The 20,176-nt window shown below is 41.2% G+C and overlaps 1 protein-coding gene across 3 annotated transcripts in view; it reads right to left on the bottom strand.

Moving 5' to 3' along the window:
- The window catches only part of LOC120026082 (formin-binding protein 1-like), a 93,635-nt gene that overhangs the window by 12,195 nt on the left and 61,264 nt on the right, over positions 1-20,176 (bottom strand). For 2 of the 3 annotated variants that reach the window (XM_038970878.1, XM_038970874.1), the window contains exons 8-10: positions 15,590-15,736; positions 11,988-12,191; positions 500-609 (exon numbers count right to left, since the gene is read on the bottom strand). In XM_038970878.1, the coding sequence (XP_038826806.1) occupies positions 500-609; positions 11,988-12,191; positions 15,590-15,736 (461 nt within the window). Of the gene's footprint in view, positions 1-499; positions 610-10,046; positions 10,236-11,987; positions 12,192-15,589; positions 15,737-20,176 lie in introns of all 3 variants that reach the window. The other variant, XM_038970873.1, reaches the window with a different exon arrangement.

The raw sequence follows: 20,176 nt of genomic DNA on the forward strand, positions 1-20,176 counted from the left end.
TTTTCATCAAATAATTGTTTTATATTTTTTGGGGGTACATCAAGTGGTTTTAAAATTCAAAATAGCAAAATGATCCCTAGTATGACCTTCTTAAAACAATTCCATATGGCTTAGTAGTACCCCCCTTTCCCGGCTTAGACTCACATTGGTTAATAACCCTCAGACGGAAACAAATTAGAGACCCTGGGATTTACAACTCCTTGATTGGGTCTGAAGTTTTCTTGAGGCTTAAACAATTTTTTTAAAGGAAAAATCTACAAAAGTTAAGATGTTTTCAAGATGTAGGATTTTCAAGAAGCAAAGTGTCACTTGCCACATCATGATGATGCGTTTTGCATCATATGATGGATTTTGCACCATCGCCGCAGTTTTACTGGGGACATTTTGTTTCCACAACGGTGCTGACACTAAAGGGAGGGAGCTTTTAGGGAGGAGGTAGGACATAATTTCCAAACAAATATGGCTGAGGCTTATGTTGAAGACACAGACACAAACTTACTTCTGGTCCATCTCTTTCTGGATGTCCTTATTTATGTCGTCTATCTTGGCCTGAAGCTTCTTTCTCCTCTGCTCTGGGGGCAGGTGGCTGAAGTCCTCCGGTCCAGAGCCCTGAGAGAGAGAGAATGGGAGAGAAAGAGAGAGAGAAATGGTAGCAAGAGAGTGGGATAGAACAAGACAAGTTGGAGACAAAGTGAGTTTCAGGAGCATTGTACACCCTATCTGTAAAATGTATGAATATGAATAACATGTAACATCCCTCACGGATGTTCAGGCTCTCTATCTAACACTAGGAACCTTTAGGTACAGTATCCCCCTTACAATAAAGCCATTAGGATAAAGAATTCCCCATCATTTATGGTTGTGTATCTGATAGAGTTATGGCAGCTGGTGAAGGAGATACTGCAGCACTATAGTCTACCACTAACCCTCTGAGCTCTGGTTGGGGGAGGGGGGTCTCTGTGTGAAGGTAAGCCCTACAACCACCTTTCACCTATTCAGTCCCAAGCCTCAAAATATATTAGGCTGTATCACTTCATATCCAGTCAAATCACATTTCTGTGTTCATTTCATAACTGTCGAGAGAGAAGATGACTCCTGTTAAAAGGAGGTAGTGTTTCTGAAATGAAAACTGTGGGGCCATTTGAGGGCAGATGGTATAATGTTTCCTGATGAAGGAGATTCCTGGATAGAATACATATCGATCATCTCTGATGTTGGTGAGTCATTCTCTCTGTTCTGTGATCGGCCTGCTCCACTTTCCAAATTAACAACCTGCCTTTTGTCTACTGTATATGCTGCAGTTCAGAGATACAGCACTTGGTGGTGCTATTTGGTCAGTTTTTATTTTTATTTTTACAAATGCATGTATTACAATACAATAACTGGATAATTGTTGAATGCATGTCAATTTAGAGTAACCCACTGGAAGGTTTATTTACTGTGGCATTCCTCACATGTTCATATATTATTGATGTAAGATTTTACCCTGCAGTAATATTATGGTATTTGTGTGATCATGAGCTTGGACTGGATCGGTTAAGGCTCAGACAATGTGGTAACATAGCAGAACCAAAGGACAACGTCCTACTGGCCAGGGGTCAGAGGTCACTGGAGTTTACTGGTATGTAAGCTGATAGAAACGCAGCAGCAGGCTAGGCTACCATGGTGATTATCTTCCTTACCCCATCTCTCTGCACCGCTGTGCAACACTTACCAACCAGACAACATGCAACGCAACAAACAGGTTTCATTCAACATGCTCTGGATCTTTATCCCATCTCTCTGCACCGCTGTGCAACACTTACCAACCAGACAACATGCAACGCAACAAACAGGTTTCATTCAACATGCTCTGGATCTTTATCCCATCTCTCTGCACCGCTGTGCAACACTTACCAACCAGACAACATGCAACGCAACAAACAGGTTTCATTCAACATGCTCTTGATTATGCTCCAAAAAATACTTGTATTGTTTATATAAATAGTTAATCACAAGAATAAAGAACAACATGATTTCTGATGTTGGTAAAAACGAAATACTCCACACCACTCACAAGACAATATGCTATACATGTGCTTTTTTTATCCAGTATCTTACCTGTAAAATATAAAGTTCACACTCAGATATACAGTACCAGTCAAATGTTTGGACACCTACTCATTCCAGGCCTTTTCTTTATTTTTACTATTTTTGAGATTGTAGAATAATAGTGAAGACATCAAAAATATAAAATAACACATGGAATCGTGAAGTAACCAAAAATATGTTAAACAAATCAAAATGTATTTTATATTTCAGATTCTTCAAAGTAGCCACCCTTTGCCTTGACGACAGCTTTGCACACTCTTGGTATTCTCTCAACCAGCTTCACCTGGAATGATTTTCCAACAGTCTTGAAGGAGTTCCCACATATGCTGAGCACATGTTGGCTGCTTTTCCTTCACTCTGCAGTCTAACTCATCCCAAACCATCTCAATTGGGTTGAGGCCAGGTCATCTGATGCAGCACTCCATCACTTTCCTTCTTGGTCAAATAGCCCTTACACAGCCTGGAGGTGTGTTGGGTCATTGTCCTGTTGAAAAACAAATGATAGTCCCACTAAGCGCAAACCAGATGGGATGGTGTATCGCTGCAGAATGCTCTGGTAGCCATGCTGGTTAAGTGTGCCTTGAATTCAAATAAATCACACAATCACACCTCCTACATGCTTCACGGTGGGAACCACACATGCAGAGATCATCCGTTCACCTACTCTGTGTCTCACAAAGACACGGGGGTTGAAATCAAAAATTTGTACTCATCAGACCAAAGGACAGATTTACACCGGTCTAAAGTCCATTGCTTGTGTTTCTTGGCCCAAGCAAGTCTCTTCTTCTTATTGGTGTGCTTTAGTAGTGGTTTCTTTGCAGCAATTCGACCATGAAGGCCTGATTCACGCAGTCTCCTCTGAACAGTTGATGTTGAGATGTGTCTGTTACTTGAATTCTGTGAATAATTTATTTGGGCTACAATTTCTGAGGCTGGTAACTCTAATGAACGTATCCTCTGCAGCAGAGGTAACTCTGTATCTTCCTTTCCTGTGGTGGTCCTCATGAGAGCCGGTGTCATCATAGTGCTTGATGGTTTTTGCGACTGCACTTGAACAAACTTAAAAAATTCTTGAACTATTCCGGATTGACTGACCTTCATGTCTTAAAGTAATGATATGCTGTCGTTTCTCTTTGCTTATTTGAGCTGTTCTTGCCATAATATGGACTTAGTCCTATTTGGTAAAAGACCATCTTCTGTATACCACCCCTAGCTTGTCACAACACAACTGATTGGCTCAAACGCATTAAAGAAGGAAAGAAATTCGACAAATTAACTTTTAACAAGGCACAGCTGTTAATTGAAATGATTCCAGGTGACTACTTCATGAAGCTGGTTGAGAGAATGCAAATATGTCATCAAGGCAAAGGGTAACTACTTTAAAGAATCTCAAATATAAAATATATTTTGATTTGTTTAACACTCTTTTTGTTACTACATGATTCCATCTGTGTTATTTCATAGTTTTGATGTCTTCACTGTTATTCTACAATCTCAAAAATAGTACAAATAAAGAAAAACCCCAGAATGAGTAGATATGTCCAAACATTTGACTGGTACTGTCCATTCAAATCTACTTGATTACATGTAATCACTGTTGACAGATCCTGATCATTTCTAATCTCTACCCAAAGGGTTTGACATGCATAGTTGACCATTCGATAATTATTACTACACACACAAAGTTATTAACTAATGATTATCATGGATTATGTTATTATGATAGACTAAGGAGATCTACAATAATTTCAGGGCAGTTGATTATAATTATTGATCAATCCAAATTCTTCACAGGGCTCAATGTAGAGGTCTAGATAATTCATCAAAACATGACATTACATTGAATAAGTCCTGATAGAAACCTTTTTCAAAGCCCATCTCTATCTAATCTCATCCACCAGCCAGCTCGCTCTCTGTAGCAATTGAGCCTGGAGATGAGTTTAGTTTCTACCTGACAGACTAAAAGCTCCCATTTGTTCCCATCTGTTCTGCATTTCAGTGGAAAATACATGGTATTCCTGGAAGGCTCATGAATATCTGGATGTTTTAGTCTAGCTCTTTTTTCATGCCATTCATTTCTACATCAGAACCTCGGAGTCTGGCAACTAATGCTGAACAACATCTTTAGAGCCCTGCATCGTGAATGCACTGCTAAATTACCATTCATTAAAAGCTGCATCTCTTTAAACATCTTTGATTCTATCTACCCTCATCAGCTATGATTATGATTTATCTATTGTAAGGAGCTATGATTTATTTATTGGAATCATCTGTCTTTTATTCTAATGATTATGGTGATAGATCAAAGGGAATGGAACTAGCAGATGGACAGACAGAACTAGGTTCAAAATACTATCTGAAAAAATGTAAAACTCCTTCAGCTGTGCTTGTCTGTTGCAATGAAAGGATTAGAAAAGTGGCTTAAGTTAAAAGATTTCAAATAGTACTTGAAACCCAGTTCTGACAGACAGACGGACATACAAAACAATAACAGTAATTCTGATCACCTCAATCAGATTCCGGACGTGGGAATTGAGTGTGATCTGCACAGAGCACACAGGCACAGTGGGAGAGACACAACAAACAAGACACGCAACAAAATAAACAAATGAGACAACGGTCTGTAAAATCCATCGTCATGTCACAACAAAATGTATAAATAGGTCCGGACGAAAGGAACTGAACACAAACAACGGTCACACAGAATTATCAACCATGTTTGTGTTGCTAGGAGGACGTGCACGCTACGCTCAGAATACGGTTCATGCCACTACGGTCATGCAGTGTTACGGTCATGCAGTGTTACGGTCATGCTTACCAACTTGAGAGAAAGCTTCATGGGAGGAAGAGGGGAGAGGGAAATGGCAGGAGGAGCAGGAGAGAAAGAGAACAGACAAGTCAGACAACAGCAGAATAACATGTAGCATTGGTCATGTTTCCCCCTGGCATAGCATGCACATGTACGTTGACATGGATATATTGATCACAAAGCAGCTCCTTAGCCACACTTCCCAATATGATGAAAAGAGGTGGGTTTTAACCTGGAAAGGGGAATGTAGAAGTATTGTATGCCTTGTATGATATATTGCTGAGCTTTGATCATCAAACATACACCAAATATGTCCCTGTGGTATTGACCAAAGAGATAACCGGCACTTTCAAAACCAAACAGCAAATGCATAGATCCATCAGGTATGAGAGCATTTGTGAACATGACCGATGAGATATGAGAGGTGCTAAGAGTCTGTGGTTCTTTGCAGATGCTGGTTAGTTTGGATGCTCATGTATATCCGTGGATATCGGATGCCCGGTATGCCACAGTTTGTTCTGATTACAATGGAAACTAAGTTTGCGTTACCACAGCAATAGGTCATGCCAAGACAATACCTGGTCATTCTCAGGACTCTTCTAATGTCTTCCTGAGCCATATGTTACTATAACGTATGGCTCTGGATAACCTTTTTCTAATTTGGCCAAGTTCAACGTCAGCTTTCAGGGATGAATGAAAAAATAAAAGCGTTTTGAATGACTTGAAGTGATAGGTAAGCCAACTCACAAGTCTAGACTGCACAGGATGGCAAATGAGAGCGAGCAAATTGAGAGAAGGAGAGATGGAGAGAAGAGAGAGATGGAGAGAGACGAGTGGAGACACCCACACTCATTGCAGGGAAACAGGAGGTCAGATTAGAGGATGATTCCACAACCCTCTTCCCTTCCTGCATCCCTCATTTCTGCCCCCACAATGACAGCATTGTAACAGCAGGGGGTGATAGCAGCATGTGTCATGGCTAAGCATGATGACAGTTCACATGTTCAGAGGCAGTGTGTATGTTTCAAACAGTGACTGGACATTCACTCCTAGGAGAGGTTAGCCTAAGTCTGTTTGTGCCAATCTGAGTTGGCAAAAGAGCATAAACAGACTGGCACTCAGGCTAGGGAGAAGTTGCTCCTAGATTCAAAGCTATACCAGGACCTACAGTAGTAACCTTCTGTATCAATGAGTTCAATAAAACTATAACCATAATGACTTTCGTTCACCTTCTTCAATGGTTAATTGAGAGGGAGGGGTCTTGCAAAGAAACAGTGACTTATGATTGATAACTGTGAAATTAAAGGACAATTAAGGCAAATTATAGATAGAAAAGAGAACTGGAAAAATAATTTAAGGCGGAAAAGAGGTTTATGTTAATTGCTTTGGTTTAATTGCACATGTAATGATGTCACTATTAAAGATCATTAGAGCTCATTGTTAGCTCCATAGTTCTAGAGAGGAGAGATACTTTAACACAGTGGGTCACTCCAGCCTGAAACATTGTAATGACTTATTATGAGGACGTAGTTTGTACGACATAAAAGAGAGATACTTTAACACGCACTGGGCTGCTATAGCTACAGTGAATGACTTGTAATCCAGTTAACAGCTCACAGGCTGCACTCAGGAGCCAGGATGAGGCAGGGTTATACTCACTTCAGTCCTGTAATCAAGTCATCCACCTGAAATGGCCCGGGATCAGCCTATTTCTCCCTCTCTGTACACTTCTCTACACTTCAAATGGTTCTCGCGTTTGTTATTTCCTCCAAGGAAATAGTCAAATTCCTGCGGGGTATATTGAGTCAAATCCTGACTAAGCAGACATCCCAGACAGACAGGTGTATATACAGGTACATATTCATACATAGTCTATATACATACAGGCTATGGTGCAATGGTGCCAGCCCACTGAAAGAAGAGCTGGGTAGACTAAACTTCCTGAAAGTGTAACGAGCACCACAAACCCAATGTTGTGCACCCCAAAAAATAAGATATAGGAGCAAACGGTGGGGTGACCATCATCCACCATACTCCAATCCTACTTCCTTAGTTTAAATGTAGTGCTTGTGACACTTTGAGAATTAACCACTAACAAATGTGCACTGCAGCAGCAGAAAGTCCAAGGCAATTCTGCTGTTGTGACAAATAGTGCCTCAAGCTGATATGTGGGACAGGAAATTAGGTCCTCTTTTGTTCTGATCATTTGACTAGTGTGGTCTTATGACAGGGCAGCAGGGCCAATAGCCTGACGCAGTCACAGACACTAGCCTCATTTAGAAGGAAACAAAACTACCGAAAATGACTAAAGAAACAGATAACAGGAAATAAATTATTATTTCTATGTTTTTGTGTGACTGTAAATGTGATAAATGTGTGTGTATATATACTGTCAATGTTATCATCATTAAATGAGACTACCGTCTGTGCCGCACATGGCCCAGACACACACATATATTTCCTAACACAAACGAACACACAGTCGGCCAACATACGCACTTACGACATGTTGACTAGCCTCGGAAGCGTAAGTGGGTATGCCCAGAGTCCTCCAGTCTTTGTGATAACAGAGCAAGTGAGGGCGAGTAGGAGGCTGCTGCCGTGGTTATGAGAGAAAACAGCTTCATCAATTAGCACAGGGCTACTAATGAAGCTAATGGGTTTACTACTTCCCCCCCACACACACGCTCACTCATTCAAAGGCTTACATCATTCATCTCTCTCCCTCTCTTTCTTTCTGTCTTTCACACACAGACTAACTCTCATGATGCTGTCATCAGTTATCCTCACTCTCTCACACCCTCCATCTCTCTCTCTCTGTGTATCTGGAGTTGGATCAGAGGGCCGGGCCCCAGAAGGCTGAGGAATAACAGGCCCTCCCACTGGGGCATGCTGGGTGAAACATCCCTCTGCTGTGCAGCCCTCAGCCAGAGAATGAACCTAGAACCCCACCTACAGACACAACTAGCATGATATTCAAATACAGACTCATATCACATTTTATATAACCAAGTCAATGAACAATGAAAAAAAAGTAATAATATGCTCAAAAACTGACATTGGTCCTCTCAAAGATACTGTATCAAGGGAAATAAACTTTTATTTCATAACTAATATTCTGCTTAGTACTGAGCTTAATTAAATTGATAATGTGAATACTTTCACTCATTAACAGCACCTGTACAGTATAGTGCTGTACTACGATACAGACTAATAACCAAACCAGCCTGACCCAGAGATGGAGTACTTCTTTAAGAGGTATTCTGGATTACTATTACACTGGGGTGCTGTCCAACTGAGCAGGCGTTTAAGCAATATGTCCGCCCGTGCCAGCTTGGGCAGAGCAGAAAAGGTTATAAGGACACATCTGACGCCCAAACCGATATTTCATTTCAGAATTTATAAAAATGTGGTTAAGGTAAGGGTCAGTTTTTGGCTAATCGGTTTAAGTGTCAGCTGTGTCGTTATCTCTCAAGGACAGAGAAGAGAGCTCTTGTTTTGAATTGACTTCTCTACTGTTCTTAAAAAAGGTTAAATAAAGTTTAACACAAAAATAAAGTGTAAACGTATTCTTAACAATGTTCATATACAGACAAAAAAAACAGAAATACTAAATCGATATGGAACATGAAAAGGGTTGAAGATGATATTGAGAGATTCGGATATAGCGATATGAATCTTAAAAAATAGGTAATCTGGTGCTCAATACGTCACCCTGACCGACCAAAACAAAAACCAGAACTTTCTTATTCTCCCTTCCCTGCAATACAGTACTACATAACAGGAATACAGTAAGGGACTAACTTAAATCTGCAACATTGACAGAAAACAATGCTTCAGATTTAAAACCACCCTGGCCTACCCTGGCCTGCACGTTTGGAATATGACCGTTACTCCACTTCCTCTATTGAAGACGTTCACTTCCTGCTAGATTCGCCCCATTTCCCCATTCTCCTGACCTTCAATTATTTCTTCCTTGATATGGTCCCAGAGAGAACATTGTTTTACTATTACTACTATTTATCCTCTGTTCTTATAGACGTCATACGTTGTGGGCCGAGCTATGAGACATTTATGGCTCTGGTCCATTCCTTCTGTTGCCCTTCAAAAGATAGGAACATAAGCAAACTTTATTCGTAGAGGCCGGAAAGAACACGTGAGCAGCCTAGCCCGTTCCTGAGGTCAAGGGGAGCCTTGTGGGGCGCCGTGGGCATGGCCTGACCTGGACAGGGATCATGGTTTAGGAATAGAAACTCAGCGTGACACCAGATAGCTGCAGCGTGTCTGTCTGCAGATAAAGAGGGTGTGTTGAACCTCAGGGGCTTGCTTCTAAAATAGCACTTCTAAAAGCCGGGCCTGGCCCGACAGACTCAGTGACTCAATCAGCATAACATCATATTCAATATACTCTGACTTTTGACTTTATGCATAATCGTTATACATTATACTGTTACTGATTTTCAGTTCGACCCAGATAGGCTGTTTAGGAGGAAGTCATTCTTGACTAAAGAACAAAACTTCTTCCAGTTGCTTATACTCTCCCCATTACTACTTCTAGCAATGTATTACTTGTGATTTCCTTCATTGCATCATCATGGCAACACTTCAAGGAGAGCTACAATATAGCAAGACACCTACACATGTCTGTCATGAAGAGGGAGCTCAGACGACACGGTCATTGTGTGTGAAGCAGTTTTAGAGTTCAAAGTGGAGACAGGGTGGAGAGTTTGAGTTTATGTCTGGAGAGAGACGGACACAGACTGTGTGGTTCTGGTAGAGCAGAACTATGGAAGCATGCTAGAGAGAGCGGTACACAGAGACTGATACAGGCAGAACGCTGAATGGAGGAGGCTGGAGGATAGACAGATGTCCAAGATAGATTTGGCCCAGTACAGGTTTTATTCGTTTTTGGTTGAGATGATTCCCCAGTGTTCCAGAGATAACATGAAACTGATGATGTAATACGCATAATATATAGCCAATTAATGATTAATAACGGAAGAATATAGGCCTAATGTCAACACTACCTGATGAACCTCCGCCATACAGCGGCGCTACAGAGCCCGGGGACAGGCGAGCACACAGACAACACACACACTCTCACACACAAACGACCACATCCACAGCACAGCACACACACACTTACCCCTCGCCTCAGGCTCCGGAGGCAGGTCATTTTGGGTTTGGAGGCCATGAACTCGTTGAAGCGGTTGGAGAGGGGCTCCTTGTTCTGCTTGGGAGACTGGGGGTCGTTGGGAACAGCACAGGGTGAGGGGGGGCTGGAGGCTGGGGGGGCGGGGGGGGGCTGGTGCGGGGACGTTAACAGGGACATAAGCTACCATTAAGAGGGAGCCGTGACCGAGGAGGAGGAGGAGGAGGAAAAGGTGCAGAATCAAAACGAGAGGACAAAAAAGGAAGGAGGGAGGAACACAAAACGAGATAAATAAATAAGGGCCCAAATAATGTTAAAAACAGGTAAGAGAAAAACCCAATGGAAACAGAGACAACCAAGAGAGATGTCAAACACAAACAACCCCAGTGTCATACCCAGCTGTTATGTAGTAATGTAGTATAATCTTGTCAAACAAACAAAGTAAAACAAAGGTTGAAGGTCGTAACGTAACCAGAGTGAGTGAGAAGCGTTAATAGTGTTAGAGCTAGGTGCTGCTGCAACACATTTAAGCAGACAGTTTCACAGAGAAGCACATGCAAGCTTCCATTTTGTAATATACATTTTCTGGAAACCTCATCACATGCGAGCGGTTGGACTAGAAATTCCCCACATCCTCTGAGATGCGACAGCAGCTGAGTTTCAGGTCATCATCACAGAAACCTAACTCTCTGCCCAAACCTTTTAATGCTCAATTAATGAGCTACCAGCCATTTGGGAGCTAGAGAGAGATCTGCAATTTGTACTGACAGATTGCTTACATTACTCAGTGAGTGAACATGCACACAAGAGCTTAGGATACCCATCTTTTTAAAACCAAAGGAGTAAATAAAAGGTAAATAAATGTACGTAAATGGTTTGCAATATGATTTTTTTGATTCAGAGAGGAGTTCTGTTTATAGAAAGGGATACAACTTGGACTAGGGTCTCCCATCTCTGATATGCTCTGATACAAATGTCTCACGTTTTCACCATGCTGTGTGTACATGAGTGTGTGTGTGTCTCCTCTCCTTCCAGGACATTCTGTTCTCCTCACACTCTCAGGGTACAGTATGTGCATGGCCTCACTCAAAAGGTGAGGACAAATACTCTGTCATCAGCTGTCCCTTATGCTCTTGAGTTTGAACACAGACACATTATGAACAGGAGGAACACCAAACAAACAACACACACATCATGGGGTTCCCTCTTTCGGGATCAAACCTCAGGGAGTCGGAGCTCCCCCACACACACACACCCTAGTGCTCTGCTCTATCATGGTGCCACCTCAACCTTAAAACCTCATCCCAAATGGCCCCATGTTAGACAGCTGAGCCACACAGAAACAAAGGGCTGTGAGAAGGCCATTCCAGACAGACCACCATTGTAAGAGCACGATCAGGGAGTGAGACTGTTATTAGGCTACAGGACATACAGTCAGAGTGCAGAGGAGTGAGTTAATCTGTCATTTTAGTTTATCACCAGAGAGAGAGAAAGAGAGAGAGAGGGGGGGGGGGGGGGGACTCAGTTATCGATGCATTAGTGGGTTGGGGAGTTGAGAGTTGGTGGCTCAACGACAATGATGGTGACGATGATGACCAGTGAGTAACCAGGAAAAGGATGGCAAATAATAACAACGACACTGACAATACTACTAACGTACTGTAACGACAGAATTATTGCATTTACAATGATAAATTAAAACGAACTGAACAGAACTATAACAATAACCAAAATAGAGCATTAAAGTCACATTTGACAGTGTAACCTGAAGTTACAGTATTTAAGCCTCGTTATAGCCAACAGTGTGGCCAAAAAACATTGGACATTCTTGTACAGGGAAAATGAAGTGGTCACAACCACTCCACAAATAATACACTTGACCCTGTGAGGTATCGCTATACACAGTACCTTTGAGTATGTGGGAGTGTATGTTACCTTGTTCTTGTTCTTAATGAAAGGCCACAGTTTGCCCTTGCTCTTGCCCCCGCCGGGACGTTCCTTGGCCTCTCCTCGTGAGTTAGACAGGCTGGTCTCAGAGACAGTCCTCTTCATGGTCTGTCCCGGCCCGTAGTCCTCAAACTCTACGTCCCCTGGGGGCACAAACCCAGACTTGTACGACTCTACTACCTGCTTAGAGTCCTGGTGGGGTGGGGTAGGGGGAGAGATGGTAAGGGGAGAGACAGATTTGTTAGGTCTCTCCTATCTCTTATGGCAGTCAACAGTTTCATAATAACATTTGAATATGACCAGAAAACTCCCTTTCTATTCCAAGAATTCCTAAAAAGCAGGTTAAATGTAAAAGTCCAGAAAACAAAGTGACAATTAGGACACCACTCATTGTTCACTACAGAGTTACAGGGTCTGTATCGGTATCTCTATCATTATACTGATAAGGCCAGAGGGAAGAGGTCATCAGCCTGACTGCTGCTGGCGGTAGAGACAGAGCCATAGGGTTCTGTGTAGAGAGGATATGAAAGGGAGCCATTCCATGTGAATCTATTATTCCTACTCTTTTTACTGGAACAGCACAGGCCTTAATTTAGTAATCTCCCCTCCTTCCCTTAGGGACACCCCAGGGATAGGCTTTGTCAAACCAGGCATGCAGCCAACATGAGACATCTCAATATATTAGGCTGATGATTTTCTATAGCTAGCACTAAGATAGTGTCCGCCATCTTGGCATACTGGATTGAATGCTTGAAAAATCTTATGTTTTTTTGACTCAATGAGTCACATATAAATGACTCACGTGTGTGTATGTATACTGTCAAGCGTGTGTATGTTTTCTGGTGAAGTGGGGAACTGATAGTTAACCTTGTGTGTGCAGACAGTGAAGTGGCCAGATCCAGACTAGCTGCTCCCTCCTTCCACAATGTAGTGTGATACTTCACGCAACATTCACACAAGCAAAAACGTTTAATTTGGCACTATACTCTAACCTTTTTTTATTTGAGTTCAAATGTTTAATATGAGGCGACAGTACAGAATGTCACCTCATATTTGAGGTTATTCATGAATGAATCATGAATAATGATGAGTGAGAAAGTTACAGATGCATAAATATCATACCCAACAAAAAATGCTAACCTCCCGTTACTGGTAATGGTGAGAGGTTAGCATGTCTCAGGTGTATGATCTCTTTGTGCCTCTGTAAATTTTTACCTCATCATTATTCACAATTAATTCATGATTAGCTGTAATCATGGTAGCATCCACATTAATATAGAAGTGTACAGAAACATATTATATTCTTATTTTGCTATATCTGTGTAGTATTGTGTTGAGTTAGGACCAGCCACTCTTAGAAAAAAGGGTTCCAAAAGGGTTCTGTGGCTGTCCCCATAGGAGAACTCTTTTTGGTTTTAGGTAGAACCCTTTTCGGTTCCATGTAGAACACTGCGGAAACGGTTCTACCTGGAACCAAAAGGGTTCTTCAAACGGTTCTCCTATTGGGACAGCCTTTTTGGTTCTAGATAGCACCTTTTTTTCAAAGAGTGTACTGGTCCAAACTGGTACCATATCGGTCAAACAACGGTAGTGGCAGCATCACACTACTCTGCTCAATCAAGTACTTGCCCCACCTCTCGGTGACTCCAAATTGATACAATACATGATTTACCATTAATATCTATTGGGCACAACAATCTGAAACACAATCAAAAAAAACATGCAAATGCATCCAACAAGTTTGTAGAGTTACATGCTTGATGTAGTCATTGTGTGTTAGGAATATGGGAACAAATACTACTACTACTACTTTAATACACAAAAGTGAATTTGACCTTCAAATGCTTGATTTCTAAATGGTAAATCAGATATTTATGTAAATACCCTAAAATAAAAGGTGACATTCTGTACTGTCACCTCATGAAACATTTGATCTCAAATCCCAAATCCTGGAATATAGAGCCAAATTAAAAGTTTTAGCTTCACTGTCCCAATACCTTGCATTCGGAAAGTATTCAGACCCCTTCCCATTTTCCACATTTTGTTACGTTACAACCTTATTCTAAAATTTATATATTTTTTTAATTCCCCTCATCAATCTACACACAATACCCCATAATGACAAAGCAAAAACAGTTTTTTTGAATTTTTTGCATCCTCTCTAGAGATGGGAGAACCTTCCAGAAGGACAACCAGCACTCCACCAATCAGGCCTTTATGGTAGAGTGGCCAGATGCAAACCACTCCTCAGTAAAAGGCACGACAGCCTGCTTGGAGTTTACCAAAAGGTGCCTAAAGGACTCAGACCATTAGAAACAAGATTCTCTGGTCTGATGAAACCAATATTGAACTCTTTGGCCTGAAAGCCAGACGTCACGTCTGGAGGAAACCTGGTACCATCCCTACGGTGAAGCATGGTGGTGGTAGCATCATGCTGTGGGGATGTTTTTCAGCGGCAGGGACTGGGAGACTAGTCAGGATTGAGGGAAAGATGAACGGAGCAAAGTACAGAGAGATCCTTGATGAAAACCTGCTCCAGAGCACTCAGGACTTCCAACTGGACAACAACCCTAAGCACACAGCCAAGACAACGAGTGGCTTTGGCGCAAGTCTCTGAATGTCTTTTGAGTGGCCCAGCCAGAGCCCAGACTTGAACCCAATCTAACATCTCTGGAGACCTGAAAATAGCTGTGCAGCGACACTCCCCATCCAACCTCCTTGAAAGGATCTGCAGAGAAGAATGGGAGAAACTCCCCAAATACAGGTGTGCCAAGCTTGTAGCGTCATACCCAAAAAGACTCGAGGCTGTAATCGTTGTCAAAGGTGCTTCAACAAAGAACTGAGTAAAGGGTCTGAATACTTATGGAAATGTAATATTTCGGTTCTTTCTTTTTTATGAATTTGCAACTAATTCTAAAAACCTGCTTTTGCTTTGTCATTATGGGAGATTATGTGTAGATTGATGAGGGGGAAAAACGATTTAATACATTTTAGAATAAGGCTGTAATGTAACAAAGTGTGGAAAAAGTCAAGGGGTCTGACTTCTTTCCGAATGCACTGTAAATATGTAGGGGAGGGAGGGGCAGGGAGAGAGAGAGAGAGAGAGGAGGGAGGGAGGGAGGGTTGTGAGTGAAATTTATCAGCTCTCAAAGCAAGCTTTCTTTCTCCATATCTGTACCTATCTCTCTCCCCTTCTCTCTCTCTCTCTCTCTCTCTCTCTCTCATTATTGCTCATGTTACATTGCTGTTTTCCCAGCTCTCTCTCTGAAACAATTAACTGTGGGAGTGTCAAGGGATGGGGCTTAAATTAGCCCAGAGATGATTGGCTGAGTCAGGCGGCTGAGTGAGTGAGAAGGCTCCAAAAAAGTATTCTCACCCGTTTTAATCCCAGGTCTTGTTATGACTTAACAGATGAGCATTTGAGGTGGATGGGTGAGGTAAATACCTCAGTATCTCTGAATTTTGTAAGGCCAAGAGCCTGGACTCTAGTGAGGGAGGAATACCATCAACAACACATAGTACCCACATGGTTCTAACCTGGAAGAAGACTGTACACACAATCTTGCACATGTGTGTGCGTGCGTACTCACAGTCTTTGGCTCGATGGACTCAGCAGCCTTGGTCATTCCGTCTAGACATTTCCCTACGATAGGCAGCACCTCACGGTCCACCTCTGCGTATGTCTTCATGGACACACCCACCCTCTCGATCCGCCTCTCCTCCATCTCCTGGAGTTTCTACATACACACAAACACACAAATATCCTTATTACAATGCTGTAACACCAGCATCCTATTACATACTATAAGACAGTAGCTCTGTGGTCGTACCACACTATACTGCTGCCAAGTATGTAAGGTACTGTAAATCTATGAAGATGTCTATAATTGGTTCAAAGATACCATAGTTGGGAGGTTGCTTTTCCAACTAGCTCTGACACCACTGGCCATCAAGCCAACTCCATTACTATCACCGGTTGTAAAGAGGCCGGGGATAACATTAGAGTCGGCAAGAAAACAGCTTTAACGTCATGGCATCACCTGGCATCACTATCATCTAACTCAAATGTGTTGCCAGCAGATGCATCGGTCTTCATCATGAATGGGCACAGTCCGTTGTGAAGGAATTCTACGATGATCATCATCAACCGCTGTTTTATTCATATACATAATTGTTAATAAGAGGACCACAATGAAAATATTTTTTAAATTATTATTAACTTTAGTGTCATCTTCAAATGCATTGTGTCCATAAGTTGGGGTTGTAATGTATTTTAAAATGGTCAATTAATCAAAAGACAGACAGATGAGGGCATCACTGTCTGTAATAATGTGTATTTTCTTTAGGTTATCTGGAATATATTGGGGATGAGGGTGTAGTAATGTGTAGTATTACTAGGAATATATTGGGGATGAGTGTGTAGTATTAACTGGAATGTATTGGGGATGAGGGTGTAGTATTATCTGGAATATATAGAGGATTAGGCTGTAGTAATGTGTAGTAATACCTGGAATATATTGAGGATGAGGGTGTAGTATTACCTGGAGTATATTGGGGATGAGGGTGTAGTATTATCTGGAGTATATTGGGGATGAGGGTGTAGTAATGTGTAGTATTACCTGGAATATATTGGGGATGAGTGTGTAGTATTAACTGGAAAATATTGGGGATGAGGGTGTAGTATTAACTAGAATATATTGGGGATGAGGGTGTAGTAATGTGAAGTAATACCTGGAATATATTGGGGATGTGGGTGTAGTAATACCTGGAATATTTTGGGGATGAGGGTGTAGTAATATCTGGATGTATTAGGGATGAGGGCGGCATATTATCTGGAATATATTGGGGATGAGGGCGTAGTATTATCTGGTATATATTGGGGATGAGTGTGTACTATTATCTGGAATATATTGGGGATGAGGGCGTAGTATTATCTGGTATATATTGGGGATGAGGGTGTAGTATTACCTGGAATATATTGGGGATGAGGGTGTAGTAATGTGTAGTATTACCTGGAATATATTGGGGATGAGTGTGTAGTATTAACTGGAATATATTGGGGATGAGGGTGTAGTAATGTGTAGTATTACCTGTAATATATTGGGGATGAGGGTGTAGTATTAACTGGAATATTTTGGGGATGAGGGTGTAGTAATGTGTAGTATTACCTGGAATATATAGGGGATGAGTGTGTAGTATTATCTGGAATAGAGTGGGTATGAGGGTGTAGTATTATCTGGAATATATTGGGGATTTGTGTATAGTATTGTCTGCAATATATTGGGGGTGATTGGGTAGTATTAACTGGAATATATTGGGGATGAGGGTGTAGTATTACCTGGAATATATTGGGATGAGGGTATAGTATTACCTGGAATATATTGGGGATGAGTGTGTAGTATTACCTGGCATATATTGGGGATGAGGGTGTAGTATTATCTGGAATATATTGGGGATGAGGGCGTAGTATTATCTGGAATATATTGGGGATGAGGGTGTAGTTCTAACTGGAATATATTGGGGATGATGGCATAGTATTATCTGGAATATATTGGGGATGAGGGTGTAGTAATGTGTAGTATTATCAGGAGTATATTGGGGATGAGTGTGTAGTATTAACTGGAATATATTGGGGATGAGTGTGTAGTATTAACTGGAATATATTGGGGATGAGGGTGTAGTAATGTGTAGTATTACCTGGAATATATTGGGGATGAGGGTGTAGTATTATCTGGAATATATTGGGGATGAGGGTGTAGTAATGTGTAGTATTACCTGGAATATATAGGGGGTGAGTGTGTAGTATTAACTGGAATATAGTGGGTATGAGGGTGTAGTATTATCTGGAATATATTGGGGATTAGTGTGTAGTATTGCCTGTAATATACTGGGGATGAGTGTGTAGTATTAACTGGAATATATTGGGGATGAGGGTGTAGTATTACCTGGAATATATTGGGATGAGGGTATAGTATTACCTGGAATTTATTGGGGATGAGGGTGTAGTATTATCTGGAATACATTGGGGATGAGGGTGTAGTAATGTGGAGTAATACCTGGAAAATATTGGGGATGAGGGTGTAGTGTCATCTGGAATATATTGGGGATGAGGGTGTAGTTTTATCTGGAATACATTGGGGATGAGGGTGTAGTAATAACTGGAATATATTGGGGATGAGTGTGTAGTATTACCTGGCATATATTGGGGATAAGGGCATAGTATTATCTGGAATATATTGGGGATGAGGGTGTAGTAATGTGTAGTATTACCTGGAATATATTGGGGATGAGTGTGTAGTATTACCTGGAATATATGGGGGATGAGGGTGTAGTATTATCTGGAATATATTGGGGATGGGGCGTAGTATTATCTGGAATATATTGGGGATGATGGTGTAGTTCTAACTGGAATATATTGGGGATGATGGCATAGTATTATCTGGAATATATTGGGGATGAGGGTGTAGTAATGTGTAGTATTACCTGGAATATATTGGGGATGAGTGTGTAGTATTAACTGGAAAATATTGGGGATGAGGGTGTAGTAATACCTGGAATATATTGGGGATGAGGGTGTAGTATTACCTGGAATATATTGGGGATGAGGGTGTAGTAATATCTGGAATATATTGGGGATGAGGGCGTAGTATTATCTGGAATATATTGGGGATGAGTGTGTAGTAATGTGCAGTATTATCTGGAATATATTGGGGATGAGTGTGTAGTATTAACTGGAATATATTAGGGATGTTTTTTTTTGTATTAACTAGAACATATTGGGGATGAGGGTGTAGTAATGTGTAGTATTACCTGGAATATATTGGGGATGAGTGTGTAGTATGAACTGGAATATATTGGGGATGAGGGTGTAGTATTATCTGGAATATATTGGGGATGAGGGTGTAGTATTACCTGGAATATATTGGGGATGAGGGTGTAGTAATGTGTGGTATTGCCTGGAATATATTGGGCATGAGGGTGTAGTATTAACTGGAATATATTAGGGATGGGGGGGTTTGTATTAACTAGAACATATTGGGGATGAGGGTGTAGTAATGTGTAGTATTACCTGGAATATATTGGGGATGAGGGTGTAGTATTAACTGGCATATATTGGGGATGAGGGTGTAGTATTATCTGGAATATATTGGGGATGAGGGTGTAGGATTATCTGGAATATATTGGTGATGAGGGTGTAGTAATGTGTAGTATTACCTGGAATATATTGGGGATGAGGGTGTAGTATTATCTGGAATATATTGGTGATGAGGGTGTAGTAATGTGTAGTATTACCTAGAATATATTGGGGATGAGGGTGTAGTATTAAAAATAATATATTGGGGTTTAGGATGTAGTACTGTGTAGTAATACCAGGAATATATCGGGGATGAGGGTGTAGTATTACCTAGAATATATTGGGGATGAGGGTGTAGTATTACCTGGAATATATTGGGGACGAGGGTGTAGTATTACCTGGAATATATTGGGGATGAGGGTGTAGTATTACCTGGAATATATTGGGGATGAGGGTGTAGTATTTCCTAGGATATATTGGGGACGAGGGTGTAGTAATGTGTAGTATTACCTGGAATATATTGGGGATGAGTGTGTAGTATTAACTGGAATATATTGGGGATGAGGGTGTAGTAATGTGTAGTATTACCTGGAATATATTGGGGATGAGGGTGTAGTATTATCTGGAATATATTGGGGATGAGGGTGTAGTAATGTGTAGTATTACCTGGAATATATTGGGGATGAGGGTGTAGTTTTATCTGGAATACATTGGGGATGAGGGTGTAGTAATAACTGGAATATATTGGGGATGAGTGTGTAGTATTACCTGGCATATATTGGGGATAAGGGCATAGTATTATCTGGAATATATTGGGGATGAGGGTGTAGTAATGTGTAGTATTACCTGGAATATATTGGGGATGAGTGTGTAGTATTACCTGGAATATATGGGGGATGAGGGTGTAGTATTATCTGGAATATATTGGGGATGGGGCGTAGTATTATCTGGAATATATTGGGGATGATGGTGTAGTTCTAACTGGAATATATTGGGGATGATGGCATAGTATTATCTGGAATATATTGGGGATGAGGGTGTAGTAATGTGTAGTATTACCTGGAATATATTGGGGATGAGTGTGTAGTATTAACTGGAAAAT

This window comes from Salvelinus namaycush, chromosome 31 (genome assembly GCF_016432855.1).
Source record: "Salvelinus namaycush isolate Seneca chromosome 31, SaNama_1.0, whole genome shotgun sequence".
Classification (NCBI taxonomy): domain Eukaryota; kingdom Metazoa; phylum Chordata; class Actinopteri; order Salmoniformes; family Salmonidae; genus Salvelinus; species Salvelinus namaycush.